Raw genomic sequence first — 23,202 nt, forward strand, 5'->3', positions numbered from 1 at the left:
GAGGCAGCCACGTAACTTGGTGTATCTTCTTATGCTGGAATCTAGTGCTGCAGACTATCATGTTTCGGGGCCTGGCGTAGCCGATCAACCTCTGTCCGTTACCGGATGTTTTGTTGTGCAGGCTGAATTCACTGACTATGGGTCCAAAAATTTCCTCCTTGCCCACCCTGGAGGGCTGCGCCAAGCATGATTTAGGAATCAATAGAAGGAATCTTTAGCCGCATCGTCTTCTCTTCCATCGTGGCGTGGACGCAAATGAACGAGAGGTTGAATATTGACTATTTTTCTTACCTTGCCCCGTCCATCGTATTTCTTGAAAGGCCATGAGGTCAGCCTTTGTTATTATGAGGACATCAACCAGCATCAACTAGGTGCATGCCCTTAAATTATAATCCTTAGCTCGTTGTTGTGGTTGTCATCAGAGTAGGTAGTTCTCATTCGAAGATTCGTTTTCATTAGGCAGGATTTTTACATGCCTGGCCCTAAACCCAGCGCACAACCAGATATCCTGGGTTGATTCGCCTTCTCACATTAGCTCGTTCTCGAACTAATGTTCGGAATCTAATCAGAGGATACTTGTGCGAAGCGCGGAAGTTGTGAACTGAAGAATCATTCTGGCCACTCCCAAGTGAATAGCGATTAGGAACTTTCCCTACTTGACTGGCCTTCTATATATGGATCCATCCTCCTCTGGAGATTTACCGAAGCTAATTTTAGACAACATGCATGGGTTGAAATGCATTGAGAGGGCACCTATTATCAACCAGAGTAATCAAAATTTACGCACTATTTTAATTTAGGTTAGGCTAGGTTAAATGGTTTCCCAAAAAGAATGCATGCCCTTTTAGTATTTCATTTAAACACCTACGTACAAAAAAAAATTGGTTCGATCCGTCAAATTAATTATTTGCTTATAAGTTAATTCAACTTATAATTTTTTTTTTTTTTTTGTTTTAATCAAAACCCGAAAATCGTGCAGTGATAAAATTATTTAGTTTGGGTGGAATATTAGCAAGGAAAACGCAGCAAGAAAAAAAATGGTGAACTGTGCATAGATGGGCTTTAGAGTTTAAACGTAGTCCTGCCAGCATTGAAGGTGAACCACGTAGTGGATCTCCAAAAGATAAATCAACACCAGAAATTATTGTGCAAGTGCAGGACTTGTATTCCATATTTTACATGCAGAATTACATATCGTAAAATTAGTGCCGCATTCGTGAGTAATTCAACAAACAAAATGTTGAACAGTGTTTTGCAGAGCTCCCCGAAAATGATTACAGAAATGGGACGAGATTATTAGATAACCATTAGAATAAATGCATTGAAGTTGAGTGGGATTACATTGAATAAAAATTCCGTTCTTTCAACAAGAAAATCAAAGTCGAAATCAATTAATGAAATAGTTATATCAATATTTTTGTGATTGCTAGCTTTATTGAGGCGTGAGCATAGTATCATTAAGTGAAAGGTAAAATACGAAAATAATAATTTTCTTTTCTTCTACCAAGTCGTGACGAAATAAAGTAGTGGAGATTTGTAATTCGCGTCTGTTTTAGTGGCGGTGCACACTTTGTTTCCCTCTGCACTGAGTCACGATACGCAAGGTGTAGAGATTGGGCTATGCAATCGCCCAAAAAATGCTAGTAATTCAATTCTAATTCAAATTAGACATACATACATACATTCATATTTATTAACGGTGCACTGTTAATATGATCTGCAATAAAACCCGATAGAAGAATTTTTTCAAGCAATCAGTTAACAAAAAAATTAAGTCAACCCAGATCGATATCGAATTGCTTGCTTTTTTATAATACACAACAACATATTTTTTGTCAGCAAGAGAGATAATTGTCCTTATCATTTGTAATAAAATTTTTTTTAAACAGTAGATAAGCCATTAAGTTGCCTAACTATAAATGTCTATGCTGACACATATCAACATCAGTTTAAGACTTAACCACCTCAAACTGCTGTCAGCAGTCCGATCGGTGGAAATACGAGTATACGAGTACACAGCTCAAAAGGTTAGCACTTCAAAGGGTATTGGCACATAGTAAAACATAAAAGACTTCAAATAATTAAATCAAAATTGTGTAGAATTTGTGTTTTGAAAAAAGCATATGCAAACATAAAAATTGGGTATTCATTCAAAAGCTTAGCGAAATTAAGAAAAGCTTAAGAAAGTGTATTAAAATGAGAATTTTCATAATCTGAAATAAATTGTGAATCTAAATAATAAATAAAAATAAGTGCAATAATGCGTCTACTGCAGTTATTATTCCGATGGTTGTGTCACCAATGTCATCAAATGAAATATAAAAAATATAATTTTTTTTCTTATATCGGTCTCCTCCCGTTAGTCCTCGGTAACTCTTCGTCTGCGTTACCATAAAAAAAAACATTGTGAATAGTGTTTATGGTGCCGTATAGTATAGCTAATTACAGGCAATTTCGATTTCGTCGACTCCGTTGAAGCATTTTTTATGCTCAAAGAAATGTCCATATTGTCTATAAAATCACAGAAATAGTTAGTAGTCGCAGCATCGCCCAGGAGCTAAAGGTGGACCATAACACAGTTTTAAACATTTTACGCGAACATCTTAAGCAAAAATAATGGATTTATTTTCCCCCTACACTAATATAAATTATTTAAATATCTATGAACGATGAGAACAGTCTCAAAAATTTTTATAATATTTTATACTATATTAATTTTTGCTAAGTTTATGAAAAATAATTTTTGAAAAGAGTAAAAAAATATCGCTCGGAAATTATTAATAAAAAATAACTACCAGTGTCGAGGCAAAAGTAGTTATGAATATCATGTTCAAATCTTAAGTCTATTAAAAAAATGGAAATATTGTGTTAGGAGAAAACATGACAAGTGCTCGAAAAGTGTTAATAACAATTAAATTATTTAATACAAAACATTTGTACTTCAGGTCAAAGCAGAAGTAGTTCAAATTTCATATCGATGGAGCAAAAATCCACTAACTGCAGATTTATTGTTTTGTGAAAAGGACTTCAACACTCGAGAAATTATGAATTTTTTTCGTGCATGAAACTTTGCCATGTAATATTTAATATAGTATTAAGGTACCGTTTAAAGCAAAAGGGGAAATTAAATTTTTCGAAAATTGTATAATGAGAATCATGTGATGAGGTTTAAGGGTGTATATCTGTAAAAGTTATATACGGTCACTTGTTATAACTAAATGATTTTGTCTGCTGCTATTTAATTTCAATTTTATTTAAAGATTTTATGCATTCGATTGCAATTGACTGAAAAAATGTTGTCAGCTATTCATGGCAGATATTTTTAGGCGACAAATAAAGCACGGTAAAGTGGAATATTCATGGGATACAGAGGGAAAAATTATTGAGAGAATTATCTGCTACAGGATATCATCTTTTGCAGAAGATAAAGGTATTTTATCCTCATACCAGTTCGGCTTCAGGAAATCCAGCTCAACACTGGATGCTATCAAAAGCGTGGTGACAGTAGCAACAGAATTCATTGGGGGCAAGAGATTGTATTGCGGGAAAAAATAATATTACGCTGTGATAACTCTGGACATTGAAATGCTTTTAACACATGCTATAGAACGTATGTTTGACGGTATTATAATATTGAATATGCCTCCTGGATCCAAAGCCATTGGATGCGCGGATGACATCGCGGTGGTAATGGTAGCAAAACACATCCAAGATATTAAGAGGATCGCCAGGGAATATATAACTAGGATCAACTGTTTGTGCTCAGTTTAAATCAGCAGCAGGAAGGCAGTAACATTTATGAAGGTAAATGTTGGGACTGTAACTGTCAAATCAAAGCTCGTTATCAAATACCTAGAGGTGATGATTGATAGTGGTTTAAACTTTGAAACTCATCTAGAATATGCTGTGAAAAAGGCATCGATTGTGCAGGCCTGTCTGCACGAATAATGTCAAATAACGGTGCACCTAGCCATAGCAAAAGGTACTATATAATAGAGTGGCCAGCTTGGTCCTTTTATACGTGGCACCAATTTGGGCTGATGCATTGAAAATAAACAACTATTCAAGAAAACGAATATCCAACTATCGGTTAAGCATTCTGCGGACTATTTGCAGCTTCCGTAGGTTTTCTGATAACGCTTCCTTTGTCATTTCAGGATTAATACCGCTCGACATTTTGGCAAAAGAAATGAAAACAGTATATAAAAGGCATACGGCGGTAGATCAAGGCGTAAAGATATTGCAGTGGAATAAAGACGTCGTTCGATCGCCCACTAACGAAATCGGTGTAACAGATCACCCATGTCCACCTTTACAACGTGATTAGAAAGGAACCATGGGGAGCCATGGAATCCAATTACTACCTAACTCAATTCCTTTCATGGCAAGGGGTATTTCAAACATATATCCATAGATTTGGCCATGACAGTTCACCAAATTGCCCAATCTGCACAGCGAAGGAAGAATATATTATCTTGTCTTTTTCCGATATTGTAGACTTTAGGCTGAAGTCAGCTGATAATTGGAAAGGAATCTGTGCCCATGTAACACACATTCATAATGATCTAAGACGCGCGGAGTTTCGTAGGTGTTAACATTAATTAAGAGTCTTGGAGCTAACCAGACTCTTGAGGTAATACCTTTTGGCAGTTTCGCAGGGAGGGTTGTAGATTGTGGAGCATTATAGCAGTATTCATGAGAGTTTTCTCTCCACGGACGTCATCCCCGAAAAAAGTGGGAATATAATTACTGCGAACTCTTAAATTATATGTAGAACAGAATTCAGCTGAAACTGAAACTGGAACCTCAATCAAGTTTCTGAAATGCTCCAATAATGCAAGAGATATTCGGGACGAAAACGAAACTTATAAACAAATTTCAAAATACCACAGACTGGAAACAGAACATGGAGAAATGAGCGAAAGTTATGAAGGACTGAAAAATAATACACCCTGATGGAGATAATTGTGAAGTTTATTAACAATTGCGACACTTGCAATAGGTCAAAATATGATTGAAACCCATTAAAGCTAAACTTTTTATTACAGGAACACTAAATAGATCTCATGCAATCATTCTTATAAATGTCTATACAGAAAAGGTAATAAAAACCTTTATTGAAAAATTTTCTAAGTTTGCAAGAGCTTATCCTTTAGAGAACAGGAATGGCACAACGATACTTTAAAAACTAAGGCTGTTTTTGCCGACGTGGACAAAACGACTCCGATTATTTACGGATAATGAGTTTAACTCTATAAATGTAAAAGAAGGAATTGATGTACATTTCGGAAAATCAAATAATCACACTGGCAATTCTGATGTGGAAAGACGATATGGTTCACTCTCAAAAACATTTTAGGTAGTGGAAACAGAAAATTCTTCCTTATCAACAAAAGCAAGAGTATTCAAGTTTATTGCATACCATAATAAATCTATTCACTCAACAACAAAAGAAAGACCATTGGATATAATACGATAACTCGAAAACTCATAAGTAAAAAGTCGTATAAAAGTCGTAGAACAATAAACAAAATTAACCAGACTCGAGAAGATTATAAAAATGAACGGACTGGAGGCTATGCGAAAAACTACATATAAAGCACTCAGGCATAAATATGAGCCCAGATATAAAAAACTCAAACATAATATCATTCATTCAGGTAACATTAAATGGGAAACCAAATATGCAAGTCAACTGGTTAATATTGATAACGATCAACCTACTAACACAGACCAAAATGGCACTAGGATGACTACAAGTAACACCGATAGCTGAGAATGTAGGTTACACATAGAACAAATACCTTCGACATGTTATTTATCCAGTGGAGTTAATTAATATTATAAAGACCCTTGAGCAAAATATAGGTCAAATTGTTATAAGTCTACCAAATGAAAATGTCATAAAGGCGGGAATTAATTCAGTTCAGGCAAAAATAATTCAATAGTGAAGCAAAACGAAACAGAGGCTAACCCTCCTTAATGCAATAGGAACAATCTAAAAATATTTATATTGAACTATGGATGACAATGATGGGAAAGAAATTTTAGCGCATCTAAGTGTTATCAAAGAAAATATCCCCAATGCAATTACAAATCTCAATAATCAATTTTTTATTAACAACAACTCATTGGAGGCAACCCATTAAAGAACGCAGAATTAAAATCGGTTAAACACTGAACGACTTCGAGTTCAGACATAGTGAAATAACCAGAAAATTACTCCACATGGACCAATTATTAAACTTCAATTTTTAGAAAGCAAATACAAGTCAATATAGCATCGGCAAAGAATAATATTTTACATCTCGCCATATTATGTTAGGTTAGGTTGACCTGGCTGGCTGAAAGCCATCACATAGACCTATTGATCCTTAGTGTTACCAGATGAAGCTAGACCCTTACGTTTCTTTGTAGTAGACATCTTGTAATACGTCTGCGTATTTTGCGAATCTAAGTAAACTTTGGTGCTCTATCCCGAGAGGTACTCTAACTTCTCATATTGTAAGGCTCTTAAGCATTTTAATCTGGTTCTAGCAGGGCAGGAACATAGAAGGTGTTCTAGCGTTTCCCTCTCTTCCTTTCCCTCTCTCTTGTGGCCTGTCAGCATACCTACGATAGTTCTGCTTTCTTTTCTAGACAGTGCTAGTACGAATCGGACGTTTTTATGTACACTCTGTGTACACATGATTTTCGCGGTTTTGCAAGTGGCTAAACTATTCCACCTACTATCTATCCGTATTTTCATGTCCGATGCGATGTCTTTGTATACCGTATTAAAAGGTTTCAGTATGCCGTTTTCTTGTTCGAATTGTCTGTAAACAGCGCTTTTGTCAATCTCATCTACAATTTCGTTTCCTGCAATGCCCTCATGTCCGGGCACCCAATAGATATGCAGCCGTCTATCTGCGGCTAATCTCTCTATGGCTTCCCTGCTTCTTAGAACATTTTTAGATGAAATTTCATATGAGCTTATTGCTTTTATCGCAGCTTGGCTGTCAACGTATATATTTATTTTGGAGTTGGTTGATGTCTTTGCGAATACTATTTCCGCAGCCTTACCTACAGCAACGACTTCTGCTTGAAAGATACTGCAGTGGTCAGAAAGCTTAAATGGCTGCATGATACCTAGCTCGCGCAATAGATCACTGCCCCTACTCCGTCTTACATTTTCGAGCCATCAGTACGAGCAAATATATTAAGAATATTTGGGTGGTTTCATACCTTTTTTCCATCCCTCTTCTTCTATTGTTGTTCAGAATTTCTTCACCCAATTGCATTTCGGAGTCATATAGACCGTTTGGACCCTATAACTAATGTCTATTGACCTATGTCCGAATGTTTTACAGGTAAATTCGCATGTCGCGCTGAGTCTTACGGCAGATTTAACTGCTAGACATTCCGCCGCAATATCAATCGGTGACAAGTTGAGTATTCTTTCAAGCGCTGCCGTTGTAGTAGTTCTCAATGCATCTGTTATGTAGAGTGCACCTAGACGTTGAATACTTTGCATAGGCTTTTTATAAGTCGGTCTTCTTAGCGCAGTCCATCACACCAGAGCGCCGTATAGTAATATTTCCTTTTCTATAGCTGAGTAGCACCAATCCATTATAGCAGAAGATAGACCCCATGTAACTCCCAGCATCTTTTTGCATGCGTATAGCGCGTTACTGACCTTTTTCTTCCTCTCTAATATATTGTGCGTCCATGATAGTTTACTATCCAAAATTACTTCAAGGTTCTTTGTTCGATTTTTGAGAGTTAGTTCCACGTCGTTTAGCTTCGGGGGTTGCCAACAGGGGATCTTGTACCTTCTAGTAAAAAGTATCATATCCGTTTTATCAGCATTTATCCCTAGGCCTGCCTGTGTTGTCCATTGGTGCACTGCTTCGTGTGTATTATTCATTATGTCACTCACGGTGTTTAGATATTTGCTTGTCACTACTATGGCTATGTCATCTGCATATGCTACTAGTTTCGATGCCGTACCTTCAAATTTCTTTAGTAACTCATTAACTGCGAGTAGTCAGAGAAGTGGCGATAGAACACCACCCTGTACCCTCGCATGCTACTTTATTGAGTTTAGCTTCGTTCCATTCCGCCCTTATTATTCTACAACCTAACAGGTTATTTATCCATGAATAAACAGCGAGTTCTGTATTAGTTGTATTTAAGCCCCTTAAAATGGCTTTCCTCGACACATTGTTGAATGCACCACTAATGTCTATAAATACTCCTAAAGCATATTCCTTGTACTCTAAAGCTTTCTCTATAACTAACACTAGTGAGTGTGACGCAGTCTCTGTGGATCTGCCTTTAGTATATGCGTGTTGTGCCTTAGACATAAAGTCTGACATCTCTGACATAAAGTCTGACATTTCTCTGATATGTGCGTCAAGGATTTCCTCAAGCGTTTTCAGAAGAAATGAGGTCAAACCAATGGGCCTATAGTCCTTTGAGAGTATCGGGTTGTCCTTACCCACTTTCGGTATAAATACAACCCTTGCTTCTCTCCGTTAAGCCTCAGACATCGCTTTTAGCCATGGTACCAAAAGATCGCTCATCTTTTGGAGCATGGCTGGAAAAATTACGTTTATGCCTGGCAATTTAAATGCGTCAAAAGTGGTTAATGTCCATTGACTTTTTTGGATTGTAATAAACTCTTCTGCGATGTTTGCTACGTTATCTCTCAAGAAATCGTGATCTGAGTAGTCTATGCATCCTGGAAAATACGTAGTGACTAGATCTTGAAGTGATTCTTCACAACTATCAGTCCAGACTCCGTTAGTTTTGCGAATTAAATTGGGCATAGTGGAATGTTTCGATAACAGTTTCCTGAGCCTACCCGCTTCGTTTGTACTTTCTATACTGCCACAGAAATCTTTCCATGACTCTCTTTTGGCCCTACGTATAACTTTCTTATATGTACGTCTTAGATCGTTATATTCCTCCCAGCAGGATTCATTGTCGGCTGCCCGTGCCAACTTATAGAATTCTAATACACTTCGCCTTTTTGATTCCCGCTCCTCGTTCCACCAAGGTGGCTTTGATCTGCGTTTTAAGCGTAGGGGAGTACATGCTGCGTGATGTGCTTTATTAAGTGTCCTTGTCACCGCTTTAACACTCTCTTCCAGTTCAACACAAGAGCTGAACCTGCGAGGTCTCAATGGTTTTTGCATTTACCTAAACAGATCCCAGTTTGTATTTCTAGGATTTTTAAAGGTATTGCTTTTTAGCTTGGACGTGAATGTTGTTCTGAAATGTATGTATCTGTGGTCTTTCACCATTGTAAGGTTATTAGTAAAGCTTAAGTCTAGAACAGTTTTCGAGGTGGGCCCAATATGTGGTGGTTCCTCACAACGGTTTGCTACATCTAGGCTACTTTGTAAAATAAAATTGAATAGGGACTCACCTCTATCGTTTATGTCGGAGCTTCCCTGATGGTACGATGTGAGTTTCCATCGGATCCTACGACAAGCGCTAGCTTCCTTCGCTCGGCTTCCTTGACCAAATTGTGAGGCTCGTCCGGCGGTGCCTCCTTTTCTTGTTATATGTAGCAGGACCCAAGAAGTAAAACTTCATTCTTGCAGTCCTGGATTGTCACCCCTGTCAGGTCATCTGTGGAGAGATTAGTATTAAAGTAGGAACATACACTTTTCTTAACGAGTATCACGGCTCTTACCCTATTTGTAGTCATCGTGAAGTATGTATTGTAGTTTGGTGAGTCTAGTCCAGACACCAGGTTTTCTGAACCAATCTATGGTTCCTGGACCAGAGCCACACCGTAGTTAAGTAGGGTAGGGAAGAAATTTTATGTATTGAAATTTATTTAAATGGGCGTAATGAAATACGTGAACAAGTCCATTATAATAAAGATAAAAATACCAAACAATTATGTGTTGACCGATTTAAATCTAATAATGTCAATGCCCAACAAAAATAAAGACACATATTTGCTGATAAATACTAGGTTGCTTAATAAGTTTTGCGATTCGATAAGAAAACTCAATTTTATGGTTTGAAAAACTTTTTGTTATTCAGTATAGTCTCCCCGAAAATCAGCCAATTTACGAATTCCATTCCTGAACTGAGAATCTGGAAGAGCTTCAAAATACGATTCCCAGCTGTATTAACCTCAACATTTCATGCAAAACGTTTTCTACGCATGCATTTTTTTAGGTTTGGTCGATGCTCCAACAGTTTGTATTTTATCTTGTGTATTTTCGCCTTTGTAAGAATAATCTTGTGACACGGTGCATTGCCCTGATGAAAAAGAATTTCTTTCTTTTGCAAATAGTGTCCTTTTTCATGAATTTTTCGCTTCAGCTGATCTAAAAGGTTAAAATAGTATTCAGAATTTATAATTTTACCAGTTTGCGAATAATCCACGAACGAAATTCCTTTCGCATCCCAAAAAACTTATGCTAACGCCTTCATGGCCAATTTCGAACACGTTTCCGAACAGAAGGACCAAGTTCACACCACTCTTTAGCCCCTTTTTTCGATTTAGGATCACGATGATAGACCCAAATCTCATCCATAGTGATGAGTCGACACAAACAATTTACTTAATTGTTTCAAAAACACTCTAACTGTTGCTGAAAAAATTGCATTCGAATGTATTTTTGTCCTTTTGGGAGCGAATGCGGCACCCATTTTGCACACAGCTTTCTGAAACCCAATGCTTCAGGCAACATATTGCTTACACTGCCCACGGAGATGTCTAAGGCTTCCAATAAATCTCTTTCAGCCACGCGACGATTTTCGCATACGAGATCCTGCATATTTTCTACAATTTCTGGTGTTGTTGCTGTTTGTGGATCGTCTTCAGGGCTTGTACGACCATGTTTAACTGCGCTAATTGACGACGAAAAGACCTTATACACTTTCAACATTCGCTCATAAATTCCCTTTGCTTTTAAACCTCGCAAAAATAAAAATTCAATAATTGCACGATACTTTATTTTTGCCATTGTAGAAACAAAGAATGAAATGACAGATTGAAATGAAATATCGCATACGTTCAATGAAGAGTGTACGAACAAATTAAAAAACAATTTAGGCATGTAGCAACTCTCCCTCTTATCGAACCGCAAAACTTATTGAACAATGAATAAATGATCAAGCAGTAGCTATAATCAAACATTTACAACAGATATTACAATCGAATTTAAATTATTATTACATTCGAATAAAAAAATAAAAAATAAAAAAAAAATAAATAATTGACGCGTACACTTCTGTTAGTTGCTCGGCCTAGCTGCTCTTCCTATTTGTGGCTATTTGTGGTGTGCGTCTTGATGTTGTTCCACGAATGTAGGGACCAACAGTTTTAAGCCGACTGCGAATGGTAAATGGTTTTTTATGTGGAGCTTTTTCATGGCCGAAATACACTTCGAGGTTTGCCATCGTTTCCTGAGGGGCGACCGCTATTAGAAGAAACTTTTCTATAACGGAGATTCGAACCTGCGCACTTCCAAATCACGCACTAACCAATTCGGCTACAGCGGCCGCAGATATACAAAAATTGGAAAATTTAAAAGTTATAAAAGTACTAAAGTTTCACAAAAGTGTGGGGCTTGGATAGACATAACCTCATCTCTCTTATTGTAATCACAATTATAATCGCTCTTTATATTAAAAAGAAGAAAAGTAAAAAAATAAGAATAAATGTTATACAAGAGAGAATACTCAAACAGTTACGTCTTCGCCACATACTCGCTTTCTCGTAGACTTAAGGGGTTATATACCTTGTGGTCCGGTGAAATTAGCGAAAGTTGGGTTTTTTTTAAAGATATGTAGCAATAATTTTATTGTATAAAAGTTTTTATTATTGGATATTACAATGTTTAAAGAAAAAAAAAAGGCTTTGTTTGTGTAAAAATATTTAAAAATGGCGGAGCTATGGCGTTTTCCCCCAAGACCCTTTTTTTGGAAGAGGCTTGCGGTGGACGCGATTCAAGTCCACCAAGTCAACTGAAATCTAAAAATCGAAAAGATTTCATTAGTATAGGGTTATATCTTCTTAGTGAACGATCAATATATTAAATATTTTGATTTTTGTGAAAATAGGAACATGTTTTTAAAAAACTCCACTTCTACAGTCCTAAAATTGGCATTAAAAAATTCATATCTGCAAAATAAAAATTTATACATAAAAAGTTGATCGTTCACTAAGAGGCGACATCAATTACGAACAATTTAAAAAAAAAATTATAAAAATCGGTTGAATACTTTTTTTGCAATCGCGTCCACCGCAAAAGCATTTTTGGAAAAACACGTTTTTGAGATAATCGCGTTTAAAGTTTCAAGCGCCGCATGAGGCCGTACGCTCAGGACGTGACGACGCACAATTTAAAACGCTGTAACTTTCGATCTATTGCTCAGATCTCTATGAAATTTTTGGAAAATGTTCTCAAGGGATTGTACTTTACGATAAAGAAATAAAATTTATTTTGATTTTTTTGAAAAACACAAGGTATATAACCCCTTAAGGAGGTAAATACGGTTATTCAAGTCCTGCTTTAATTTGCTCTATCTATTTCCCTTTTTTTTCAAGTAAACCAAAAGAATTTGATATTCGAGTAGTTAAATTAAAAACAGTAAGACTTCTAAGCAGTCCACCCAGGACTGCCATGCTAAGAAAGAAGAAGACGACTTATAAAAAACTTCATAGCCGTGCAAAAAAGATGGCACTTGAATAAAATCTTATTTGGCTTATTTTGCAGGTGTTTGAAAAGAGAATAGTTGATGGCGAAAACATCTGCTTTCCTTTCATGCAAAAATTTAAATTTGTTGAAATCGACTTTTGACAAATAGTGGAACGTGGGACAAATATTAATATTGGCGTAGTCGGAACTATTGTTTTTTTGTATCTAATTTTTTCAACAGAATTTATAGAGAAGTAGAGTCGCGAATATTGGGCAGTTGCAAGCTTGAAAACAAATGTTTAGCTTAGTTTAAAAATAAGCTAGGAATCAACCGGACAAAGTTGGGTAATTTATAAAAATATAAAAATAAAGTTTAAAATAACAAAACTAAAATATATTAAAGATTATTTTGAACAAACATAATTGAAACAAATGTCTAAAATATTTTTTCTTCAATATTTTGTAGAGAAGTCCAGATTTTGAGGGCGAAAAATCTAAAAGTTCTAATCTCAAACTGTTTTCTGACGAAGTAATAAAAGGGTTATAAGAAATAGAGTATAAGATAGCACGTATTGATTACTTGTTTTTTTTCTTTTGAAATATTGGAAAAATTTAAAATCCACCAAAATTTATTACATCTTCGATAAGCAAAGTAATAAATAGTTAAAGTAGACTGCATTGTAAATGTTGTATTTTTAAATCGTAAAGGGCTTAATAAAAACTATTTTCCTGTTATTTTGCATATAAACTTAAAGATATTGATGTGAGGAGTACACACTGGCCTGAAGATCTATTGTACCCTCCCTTTGGCATGGTCATCTGACATGATCAATGAAATGTTGTTACAGAATTAAGTTCGATTGTTTATAGAATTTCCATTTTTCGACAACTAAAGTTTTCATTTTCATTAGCTGATTCATTTTTAAATATAATCATCATTGCATCAACATTTTGACCAGTTTTTTGATTTTTCTTCATGTTTATTATTTGTTTTTATAAAATTGTAGCTCATTGTCTAACAAAAAGCATATAAATTCTAGCTTCAAGCTTTTTAAAAAAAAAAAAAGCTCTCCTACTCCACGGTTTTTAACTAAAATTTCTAGAAAACTATTTGATATGCAGCTCATTAATTTTTAGTATACACCTATCCCCCGATTTACATGGTACTTGTTTGACACGTTTTCGGTTTTACACGGTTTTCTAAATAAGTTTTTTTTTGTTTTTATCGCACTCTACTAAATGCTACTGTGATTAAACACGTGCGCTGTGTACACATCTCACGAGGAATCCCAAGCTTATATGCTGGCTTGCTGCACACGCACACTGTGTCTGTATTTTTTCGCATAAAATTAAAGTTTTATCGACGGAAAATTGTGTTTGAGTGAAAGTTTCACAGTTTCAGAAAGATTTAATTTTCCATATTCGTAAATTACAAGTGAGTGCATAATTTAGATTATTATAAATAAAAGGCTGTGATTAAAGTAAAATGTAGAGGGAAAATATGCGGGAAATTTTGGAGAGAAATGATGGCAATTTACCAAATAGGTTTAATTAAAATAAAAAAATTAAAACATTTTAATTTGAATAAAAATTAATTATTAAATTTTTGTTAAACAGCCTAGTTATGGTGAATTAAAACAACTGGTTCTTTTATTAAAGGTATACTTTTTTTCTTATTTGGCGCTTAGTACTTTTAAATTAATGAAAAAAAAAAAAACAATTATTATATATAGGTATAATTTGTTGATTTTCTTTAGTTAACCAATAAACATTAGGTAGAATTCTCTTAAGCTTTGATAACGGTTTATTCAGAATATAATAAAGAAATAAATATTTAATAAAAAATAAAAGTTTTTAATTTTCCGTCAAAAATTACCCGCATTTTTCCCCTCTGAATTTTACTTTAATCACAGCCAAATTAACATAAATTTAAAAAAATTATAGGCTTATAATGAGGAAAGAAATTAAAAGAAAAGCTATTTCTTTAGAAACTAAAATCGAAATTTTGGGTCGCTTAGGAAAGGGAGATAGAGTAGTGATGTTGCAAAATCATATAGCATGAACGAAGCTACAATAAGAACTATTAGAACAAATGAAAACACAATTAGAAAGAGTGTTGCAGCTGGCAATACCACGAGTATTGGCACAACATCATACACCAGAAATATCGCAATGGAAAAAATGGAGAAAGCGTTAATGCTTTGGATAGAAGATCAAGCTCAAAAAAGAGTACCCATTGATACCGAAGGCGCTATAACAAATAAAGTATTACGAATTTACGAAAAAATTGTAGAGGTATTACCATCTTCTCTTCAAGAAGCTGAAAAGAAGCCAAATTTTTTGGCAAGTCATGGCTGGTTTGAAAGATTTAAAATAAGACATTCTTTACACAGCTTCAAATTAAAAGGTGAACTGGCTTCTGGCAACGTGGATGCAGCCCAAGAATGCCCAGCAAATTTTGCAGAAATTATTAACGACAATTCATACACCCCTGATCAGGTTATCAATGCTGATGAGTCAGGGTTGTTTTGGAAAAAATGCCTGAAAGGACTTATGTCTCAAAATTTTATAAAGCAGCAAAAAATCGCAACAATTCTTCCCTGTAGCAATGCTTCAGGAGATTATATTATGAAACCATTAGTGATTAACAAATCAAAAATGCCCCGTGCCTTTAAAGGAATAAACATCAATAATTTTCCCGTTTTTTCTAGGGCTAATAATAAAGCGTGGGTTACTGCTGCTGAATGGTTTCATGAATGTTTTATTCCATATACCAAATATTTAAGTTCAAAGGGATTGCCTTTTAAAGTGCTTTTGTTAATTGGCAATGCGCCGGGTCACCCACAAGATCTAGAATATGAGAACGTCGAAGTAAAATGTTGGTCCCAAGGCATAATTTCTACGTTTAAAGCTTTGTACCTAAAACGTGCCTTTACATATATTTTGAAAATGGAGAACAATGAATCTTTAACAGTTATTAGTGCTTGCCATTGTAGTTATTGTGGCCAAATGTAGTCAAAAATGATCATTCCATTTCAACGTTAAATGATGAATATTCGCAGATAGTCCAGATGACGCATTCATTGGGCGGAGAAAGTTTTGATGATTTTACTGATGATGATATCGCTGATAAAGAACCAAGTGAGGATGATTTAGTTAACTTAGTTTGCGAAAGTGGGTCTGACAAATCTGATGAAGAGGAATTAGTACAAGTAACATTCACTACTTAAGCCATCCGCGAAGGACTCGCATTGGGAAGAAAGCTGGGTAATCATATTATACAAAAAGACACAAATGTTGAAAGGGCTTTACGATTCCAACGTGACATAAATCGCTGCTTGGCTCAATATGAAGAAGTTTACAAAGATCTTACAAAAAATTCGAAGTAATTGTTAATAACCGATTTTATTACCATCTCTCATAATGTAAATATTTCTGCTTCAAACGTCGAATCGGCATGAGAATGAGAGTAATTTCTGACAGTGATGAATGATAATAAAACTCCTTTGGTTTTATTTTTTGTTCTTCTGTTTAATGTATTGTAATTAAATAAAAAACAGTGTTTCCGTAATATTATATATAACACATTTTAACCTGTCAATGCATTTAATTTTTATTTTTGTGTACACCTAAAAATATTGAAAAAAATCACAACTGTTAAGTAGCAAAATTATGCATTTTCTGCAAGCTTTTAGATTTACACGGTTTTCTCAGGAACGTATCTACCGCGTAAATTGGGGGATAGGTGTATTGCAATAAAAGTTTGAAGTTGGTTAAAATGATTTTTTATAATTATTTTCCAATTTTTTGTTGAGTATTTCCATCATATAAAGAAAAATCTCGAGCATTTGTGCTTTACGTGTAATATGTATGTATACAAATTTCAGATGTCAAAACTGTACCTCATTGCCACGGTAGTGGCACTTTTGAGCGTCACCGTTCGCGCCCATCCATTCAAAGAGCTGAATGAACTGACTGCAAATGAAGTGACTGGAAGAGCAACTGCTTCAGATGGCGAGGACTATCGTCTGCCAACCATAATTCAACCATGGAATTACACACTCAAATTGGCACCATATCTGCAAGAAAGTGATGGCAACAAGAGATTCACATTTGATGGTGAAGTTACCATCCAAATTAATTCAACTGAAACCACAAAAACACTAATTTTGCATACGAAAAACTTAAATTACACAACTCGCGAATATTGGTCAGCATCTAATCTGACTAAAATCAATTTGGACAATTTCGAATGGAATAATGTGACTCACAAAATACAATACAATTTGAACACAGAGTTGGAAGCTGGTAAAACTTATTACCTACGTTTCATCTACAATGGCACCATGGATGATGATATGAATGGCTTCTACCGCAGCTACTATGTTGATTCCAATAATGTCACCAAGTAAGTAAAACCAAACATTTTAAACTAAACGATTGTTTTGAATTATAATAATTTTTTTTATTTGACTTTCAATCATTAAGTACTCAAAAGTATTGATGAAAATTAAGTTTAATTGGCCTTTAATGTTAGAGAAGAACTATATTCCCTCTAAGGACCGATTGCTCTCTATCATTAAGCTCTTTTTATCATGTCAATAAATACATTTTCTTTCTCTTAAAAGCTAATTAAACTTTCGACTCTGCATACATATATTTTTGTGCTCGAATATATTTGCTGTGATCACATTCATTGAAAGGCGTTCTTTATCTATTTCTCTTGAAGGGTTCGCATTAATTCTTTGCGTTCTATAGCATGTATGTAGTAGGAGCACTGATATTTTTGTGAGAAATATACGTAAGAACGATTCTCTCTTCGTCCAAAATTTTGTCATTTGTTTTCTGTTGTATCTTGTAGCTGATAAGTAAGTAAAAATAAAGTATCTGGAGTATTCCTACAGCACTTTACTTTAGTTGAAACGATTCAATAATGTCGAAAGGGAAAAGTTGCAACCCACCTCTTCGAAAAGTAATCATAGACTTACAAAAAACCAGATTATCCTACAGCGCTATTTTAAAACAATTTTTTTTATTTTATTTATAATAGGCGCGTACACCCTTTTTCTGTGTTTGGCCAAGCTCCTCCTCCTATTTGTCGAGTGCGTCTTGAAGTTGTTCCACAAAATGGAACAAATATTTTTTATGAGGAACTTTTTCATGGCAGAAATACACTCGAAGGTTTGCCATTGCCTGATGAGGGCCGACCGCTATTAGAAAAATGTTTTTCTTAGTTTTGATGTTTCACCGAGATTCGAACCGACATTCTCTCTGTGAATTCCGAATGGTAATCACGCACCAACCCATTCGTTTCAAAAACGACGGTTTTTAATGCTTTAAAATATTTGAATACTTTTGTGTGTATAAAACAGCAGAAAGAAAACAAAGCGTGAAAGACTTGACAGACTAGACAGATTGATAGGATGGTCGTTGTCAAAACAGAATCCAGGAACAGACATCCATCGAGAAATTTTTGTTCTCCAAGGATTTTCGAATTGTGTTATCTTTTGAACATGAAATAAAAAAATGTATATTTTTCTTAGACAAAAAGACTGGTGCAGATTGAAAACCTTTTAAATTTATACACTGAATCCTAATATGCAAACCATTTACCAGTAATTTATTGAAAAGAATCTTAATTAGAGAAAACTGTGTATCGTATTTTTCAACAGTTGTATATGTATAGGATATTTTGTGTTGATGATAATGAAATTAGATTTGAAGTGAAGAATAGCGAAGTGAAATTTATTGACGAAAAAGCAACGTTGTGGCCTTAAGCTCTTAACTTCTGGTTAGTATTGTGACTAAAAGTTCCGTGAATGGTTCGGTTGGCTAGGACATTCTCCAAATACTAATTTTCTGAGCTGATTTATTGGTCTTTTTTATATACACTCCATCAATACCTCAGGAATAGAGGCTCTCTATTGTCTGTAAACGAGTATAAATGTGATTTATTTTGTTTCCAGATGGATTGGTTCTACACAATTTCAACCTAATCATGCGCGACGTGCTTTCCCTTCATTTGACGAGCCAAAATTTAAAGCCACCTTCGACGTCACAATCAGACGCCCCAAAAACTTGACCTCTTTTGGCAATACCCGTATTTCGAAAACAGTCACTGATGGGTAAGTTTGTACTATAGGGTTTCCAAATAAATATTTTAAAGTTTGCAAGTTTTTAACCTTCAAATGAACACAATTATTTAAAGTATCAAGACATCTCCTTATCGGGAAACCCTTTGCTTTTATGCGCTTACTTATTACTTATACATTCAAAATTTTAATATTACAGAGACTATGAGGAAGATGTTTACGCAACAACTCCATATATGTCCACATATCTATTAGCTTTCATCGTGTCCGAGTTCACGCAGCGCAAAAATGATAATTTCAGCGTAATTGCACGCCCCGAGTATTATAATCAGACTGAATATAGTTTCAATGTCGGTCAAAGTCTTTTAAAAGAATTAGGCAGCTACTTTGGTATTGACTATTTTGAAATGGGTAACGATAAAATGGATATGGCTGCCATTCCCGACTTTTCTGCCGGGGCAATGGAAAACTGGGGTCTGTTAACCTACAGAGAGCGCACATTGCTTTATGATTCAAACTCCACAACGGATAGTGCCAAACAATCTATCGCCGCATTAGTGGCACATGAGCAGACTCATATGTGGTTCGGTGATCTGGTGACGTGCGACTGGTGGAGTTACACATGGTTAAATGAAGGATTCGCACAATACTTCCAATACTTTGGCACACATATGGTAGGTATTAGGTGTTAAATGATCGAACCATGTCTCCTTATAATTCTATATATCTCGCTGCAGGTTGAAACTGGTATGGCTTTAGATAAGCAGTTCGTAGTCGTTCAATTGCAACCGGTTATGTCCATGGACGCCACGAATAGCACCAATCCTATGAGCGATGAAGACACTCATACCCCCTCCGACATAAGCCGTATGTTCAATAGCATTTCCTATAACAAGGGTGCCTCCTTTATCCGAATGGTAAAGCATGCGATGGGCGAGGTAAACTTCAAAGCTTCGTTGCAAACCTATCTGAAAACTTAGTATGTATTTGTATTATCAAAGTAGCTTGAAATTTGTGCTAACTAAACTTAAAAACTTTCAATCTTTTTTTTCTAGCCAATACAATAACTCCATTCCGATTTATCTTCTTCAAACTTGGCAAAATTATTGGCCTGCTTCAACCAAACAATACTCAGAGGCTGTGTTTAAGAGCTTCACGGAGCAAGTCGGCTATCCCGTCGTGACAGTAACACTGTCTAGTGACAAGAAATCTTTCAGCGTTAAACAGTCACGCTTTATGCTCAAGGATCAGAGCACCAGCAACACTTCTTTACTTTACACCGTACCAATTTCCTATACGACCAGCGAAGAAAACAATTTTGAAAACACAACTCCCGATTTCTATTTGAATGCTACAATATCGGCATCAAATATAACCCTAACCAACAGCGTGGATTGGGTCATTCTTAACATACAAGAGACTGGCTACTATCGCGTCAACTATGATCAGAGTACTTGGAATTCTATACACGCAGCGCTGCACTCCTCAAACTGGAGTGGTATTCATGAACTGAATCGTGCTCAAATAGTCGACGATCTGCTCAACCTGGCACGTGCTAATGTTCTCGAGTACGACGTAGCACTTAATGTACTCGAGTATTTGGAGAGTGAAATCAATTACCTACCATGGACTTCCGCCTTCAATGGATTCTCTTTCATTAACAATCGTCTGGGCAATGATACTGAGAGTTTCTACTCATACATTATTGAACTTACTGAGACAGCATACAATCAACTCGGGTTCGATGAACGCTCGAACGATACCGCATTAGATATCTATAATCGTGCTAAAATTTTATCTTGGTCTTGCAAGGCTGGTCGTACAGAGTGCATTCAAAAGTCACAAGAGCATTTCGCCAAAATTGACACGACTCCAGTACCAGTGAATATCCGTTCAGTTGTGTACTGCAATGCTCTGCGTCATGGCAATGAAACTAATTACGATAAACTTTTCAACAAATTTTTGACAAGCACTTCTACCACGGAGCAAACCCTGATTCTCAGTACACTGGGATGCGTGAAAAACAGTACACTGATTGAGAAGCACTTCTGGGCCATTGTGAGCGATCAAATTCGTCTCCAGGATAAATCTGCTGCAATGAGCAGCCTGTACACCGACAACAATGAAAATGTGGATCAGGTCTTCGAATTAGTTACCGCAAACTACGACCAACTTGCAACTTCGTAAGTATTGTGTTTATACATATAAACTTATTGCAAAAAATGTGTGTTATTAAACCGTGTTTTTGTTTTTTTACAGGATGGGCAGCTATTCCTCCGTCGCCACAATTATTGCCAATATTGCTGCTCTTTTTACTACTCAAGAGCAACTACAGAAATTGAAAACGTTCAACGAAAATAACATGTCCAACTTTGGTAGTTCACAGTCAACATTGGTGGCAGCAGTAGGCACTGTTGAATACAATTTGGTATGGGCTGGCGACAGATTAGTAAACTTCAAGAGCTATTTGGTGAAGCGCAAGGCAAACGGTGCTACTACTAATGCAGTTGCTCTACTAACTTTAATTTTATGTGCTGTCACTGGACGTTTCCTGCAGTAAATTTCGCTAGCGCTTTCATATCTACCTAGAAATACATATACAAAAGTGCCTTGACCAGAAGTATTAATGACCTAATTTTTCGTTTTAAAAAGTGAAGTAATGATCTTTTATTAATAAATCTGTACAAATAAAATTAATTAATGATAAGAACATTAATATTTAGTAGGTCCATTCTTTGACTAGATAACAGCAACTGTCATCGAGGGTATACTGCGTACAAGCTTTGTACATTCGGCTGTATGGCGCTCCTCTCGTAAATGAAAGCATCTTTGAGGGCTATTTGCAATGTTAGGCTGTATTCCTCTATCTTACCTTTTAATATAGGCCGCATATGGCCTATGGGGCTTAGATCTGGAGACTGTGCTGGCCAATCTAACAAAAACAATGTTATTGTCTCTAAACTAATGCGTCGTAGTTGCTGCTTTGTGACAAGATGTGTTGTCTTGCTGGAATTGAACTCCACCTAAATTAGCGTCGCCGAAAGTGCGCGTTAACAGAGGCAAAAGTACAGATTCTAATACATTTATGTACTTTTGATTGTCCATGCGACCCTCGCAAATGGACATTTCGCCGACACCATCAGCAGTCACACAACCCAAGATCATTGTGTTGGCTCCCCCATGCTTAAAAAATAGGCTAAACAATTGGCAACCTAGGTCATACATTCTGTCTAAAGAGTACCAGGAATTGTCAATAAAACGCAGGATAGTTGTTTAATCACCAAAATTTGTTTTGTCGCCTTCAAAATCTATTCGAAGCCAACGATTAGTCTAGTCATCAAAGCACCTTTTAAACGCGTTTGAAAAGATCTTCTTCAGCACCTTCAGCAAATTCTCCTAAATGGCCTCTATCGATTCAAAGCGGCGTCCGCGGAGTGACAATTTAAGTTTCGGGAAAAGTAAAAAGTCATAAGGACCTGAATCCGGTGGTTGTTCGATGATATTTGTCGAGTTTTTGGTCAGAAAAGAGTTTTTAATATGAGCCTTGTGAGACGATGCGTTATCATGGTGCAAGATCAATGAGTTTTCTTTCCACAAATTGGGCCGTTTCCTAAGCACATTCTCTCTCAAACGTCGCATAATTTCAAAAGAATATTCTTTATCTACCGTGTTTACCGTAGAACCATTTGGAACAAATTCCGAGTGCACAACACCATGATAATCAAAGAAAACGAGTAGCATGACTTTCACTTTTGACCGACTTTTTCGTAGTTTTTTGGGTTTTGGCTCATGTGGATAGAGCCATTCAGCTGCCTGTTGACTGGTTTGCATGTCCAACTGATATTCCCACAACTCATCACCAAACGTTGGGTCCGAATTCACTTACTCATGCATGTCTTCAGCCACCTTCATTCGATAAGCTTTTCGAAAGAAACTCAACTCTCTTGGAACAAGTCAAGCAGAAAGGCGTCTCACGCCCAATTGATGGTGTAAAACGTTGCGAATTAATTCGCGAGACACGCTAAGGTCTTCTACCTCTACCTTAGCGTGTCTCGCGAATCAATTCGCAACATTTTACACCATCAATTGGGCATGAGACTACTCTACCTCCTTTAGACTTAAATGATGGTTTCATGGTTTTCCGGCACCATTCCCTTGACTTTATCGACGTTTTCATCCGTTGAAGGCGTTAAAGGGCGACCAAATCGGCGCAAATCTTCGACGACTTCTCGGACCTCTGCGAAAGCCTTATACCACTCGCAAACCCGTGTTTTTGATAAAGCATACCCGCCATTGGCTTTCTGCCACATTTTCAACTATTCGGCACACTAAATTCCGTTCAAAACCCAAAATTTAAGACAAAATCTTTGTTCTCTCAGCTCATTTTATTACTTTTTGTGAAGTCAAGTCTTTAGCTTATGCTGATATTAAGAAATTAGATAAATCGGTTGGACACATCT

General features: G+C 36.1%; 1 protein-coding gene across 1 annotated transcript; it reads left to right on the forward strand.

Annotated features, from left to right (window-relative positions):
• The first annotated feature begins 1,881 nt into the window (after window positions 1–1,881).
• LOC128854943 (membrane alanyl aminopeptidase-like) lies at window positions 1,882–21,425 on the forward strand. Its single transcript, XM_054089463.1, has 7 exons — window positions 1,882–2,027; window positions 16,538–17,058; window positions 18,617–18,775; window positions 18,942–19,416; window positions 19,480–19,721; window positions 19,798–20,925; window positions 21,002–21,425. The coding sequence occupies exons 1-7, from the start codon at window positions 1,920–1,922 to the stop codon at window positions 21,300–21,302; spliced, it is 2,934 nt and encodes a 977-aa protein (XP_053945438.1). The 5' UTR covers window positions 1,882–1,919; the 3' UTR covers window positions 21,303–21,425.
• The last annotated feature ends 1,777 nt before the right edge of the window (window positions 21,426–23,202 follow it).

Source organism: Anastrepha ludens, chromosome 2, assembly GCF_028408465.1.
Source record: "Anastrepha ludens isolate Willacy chromosome 2, idAnaLude1.1, whole genome shotgun sequence".
NCBI lineage: Eukaryota > Metazoa > Arthropoda > Insecta > Diptera > Tephritidae > Anastrepha > Anastrepha ludens.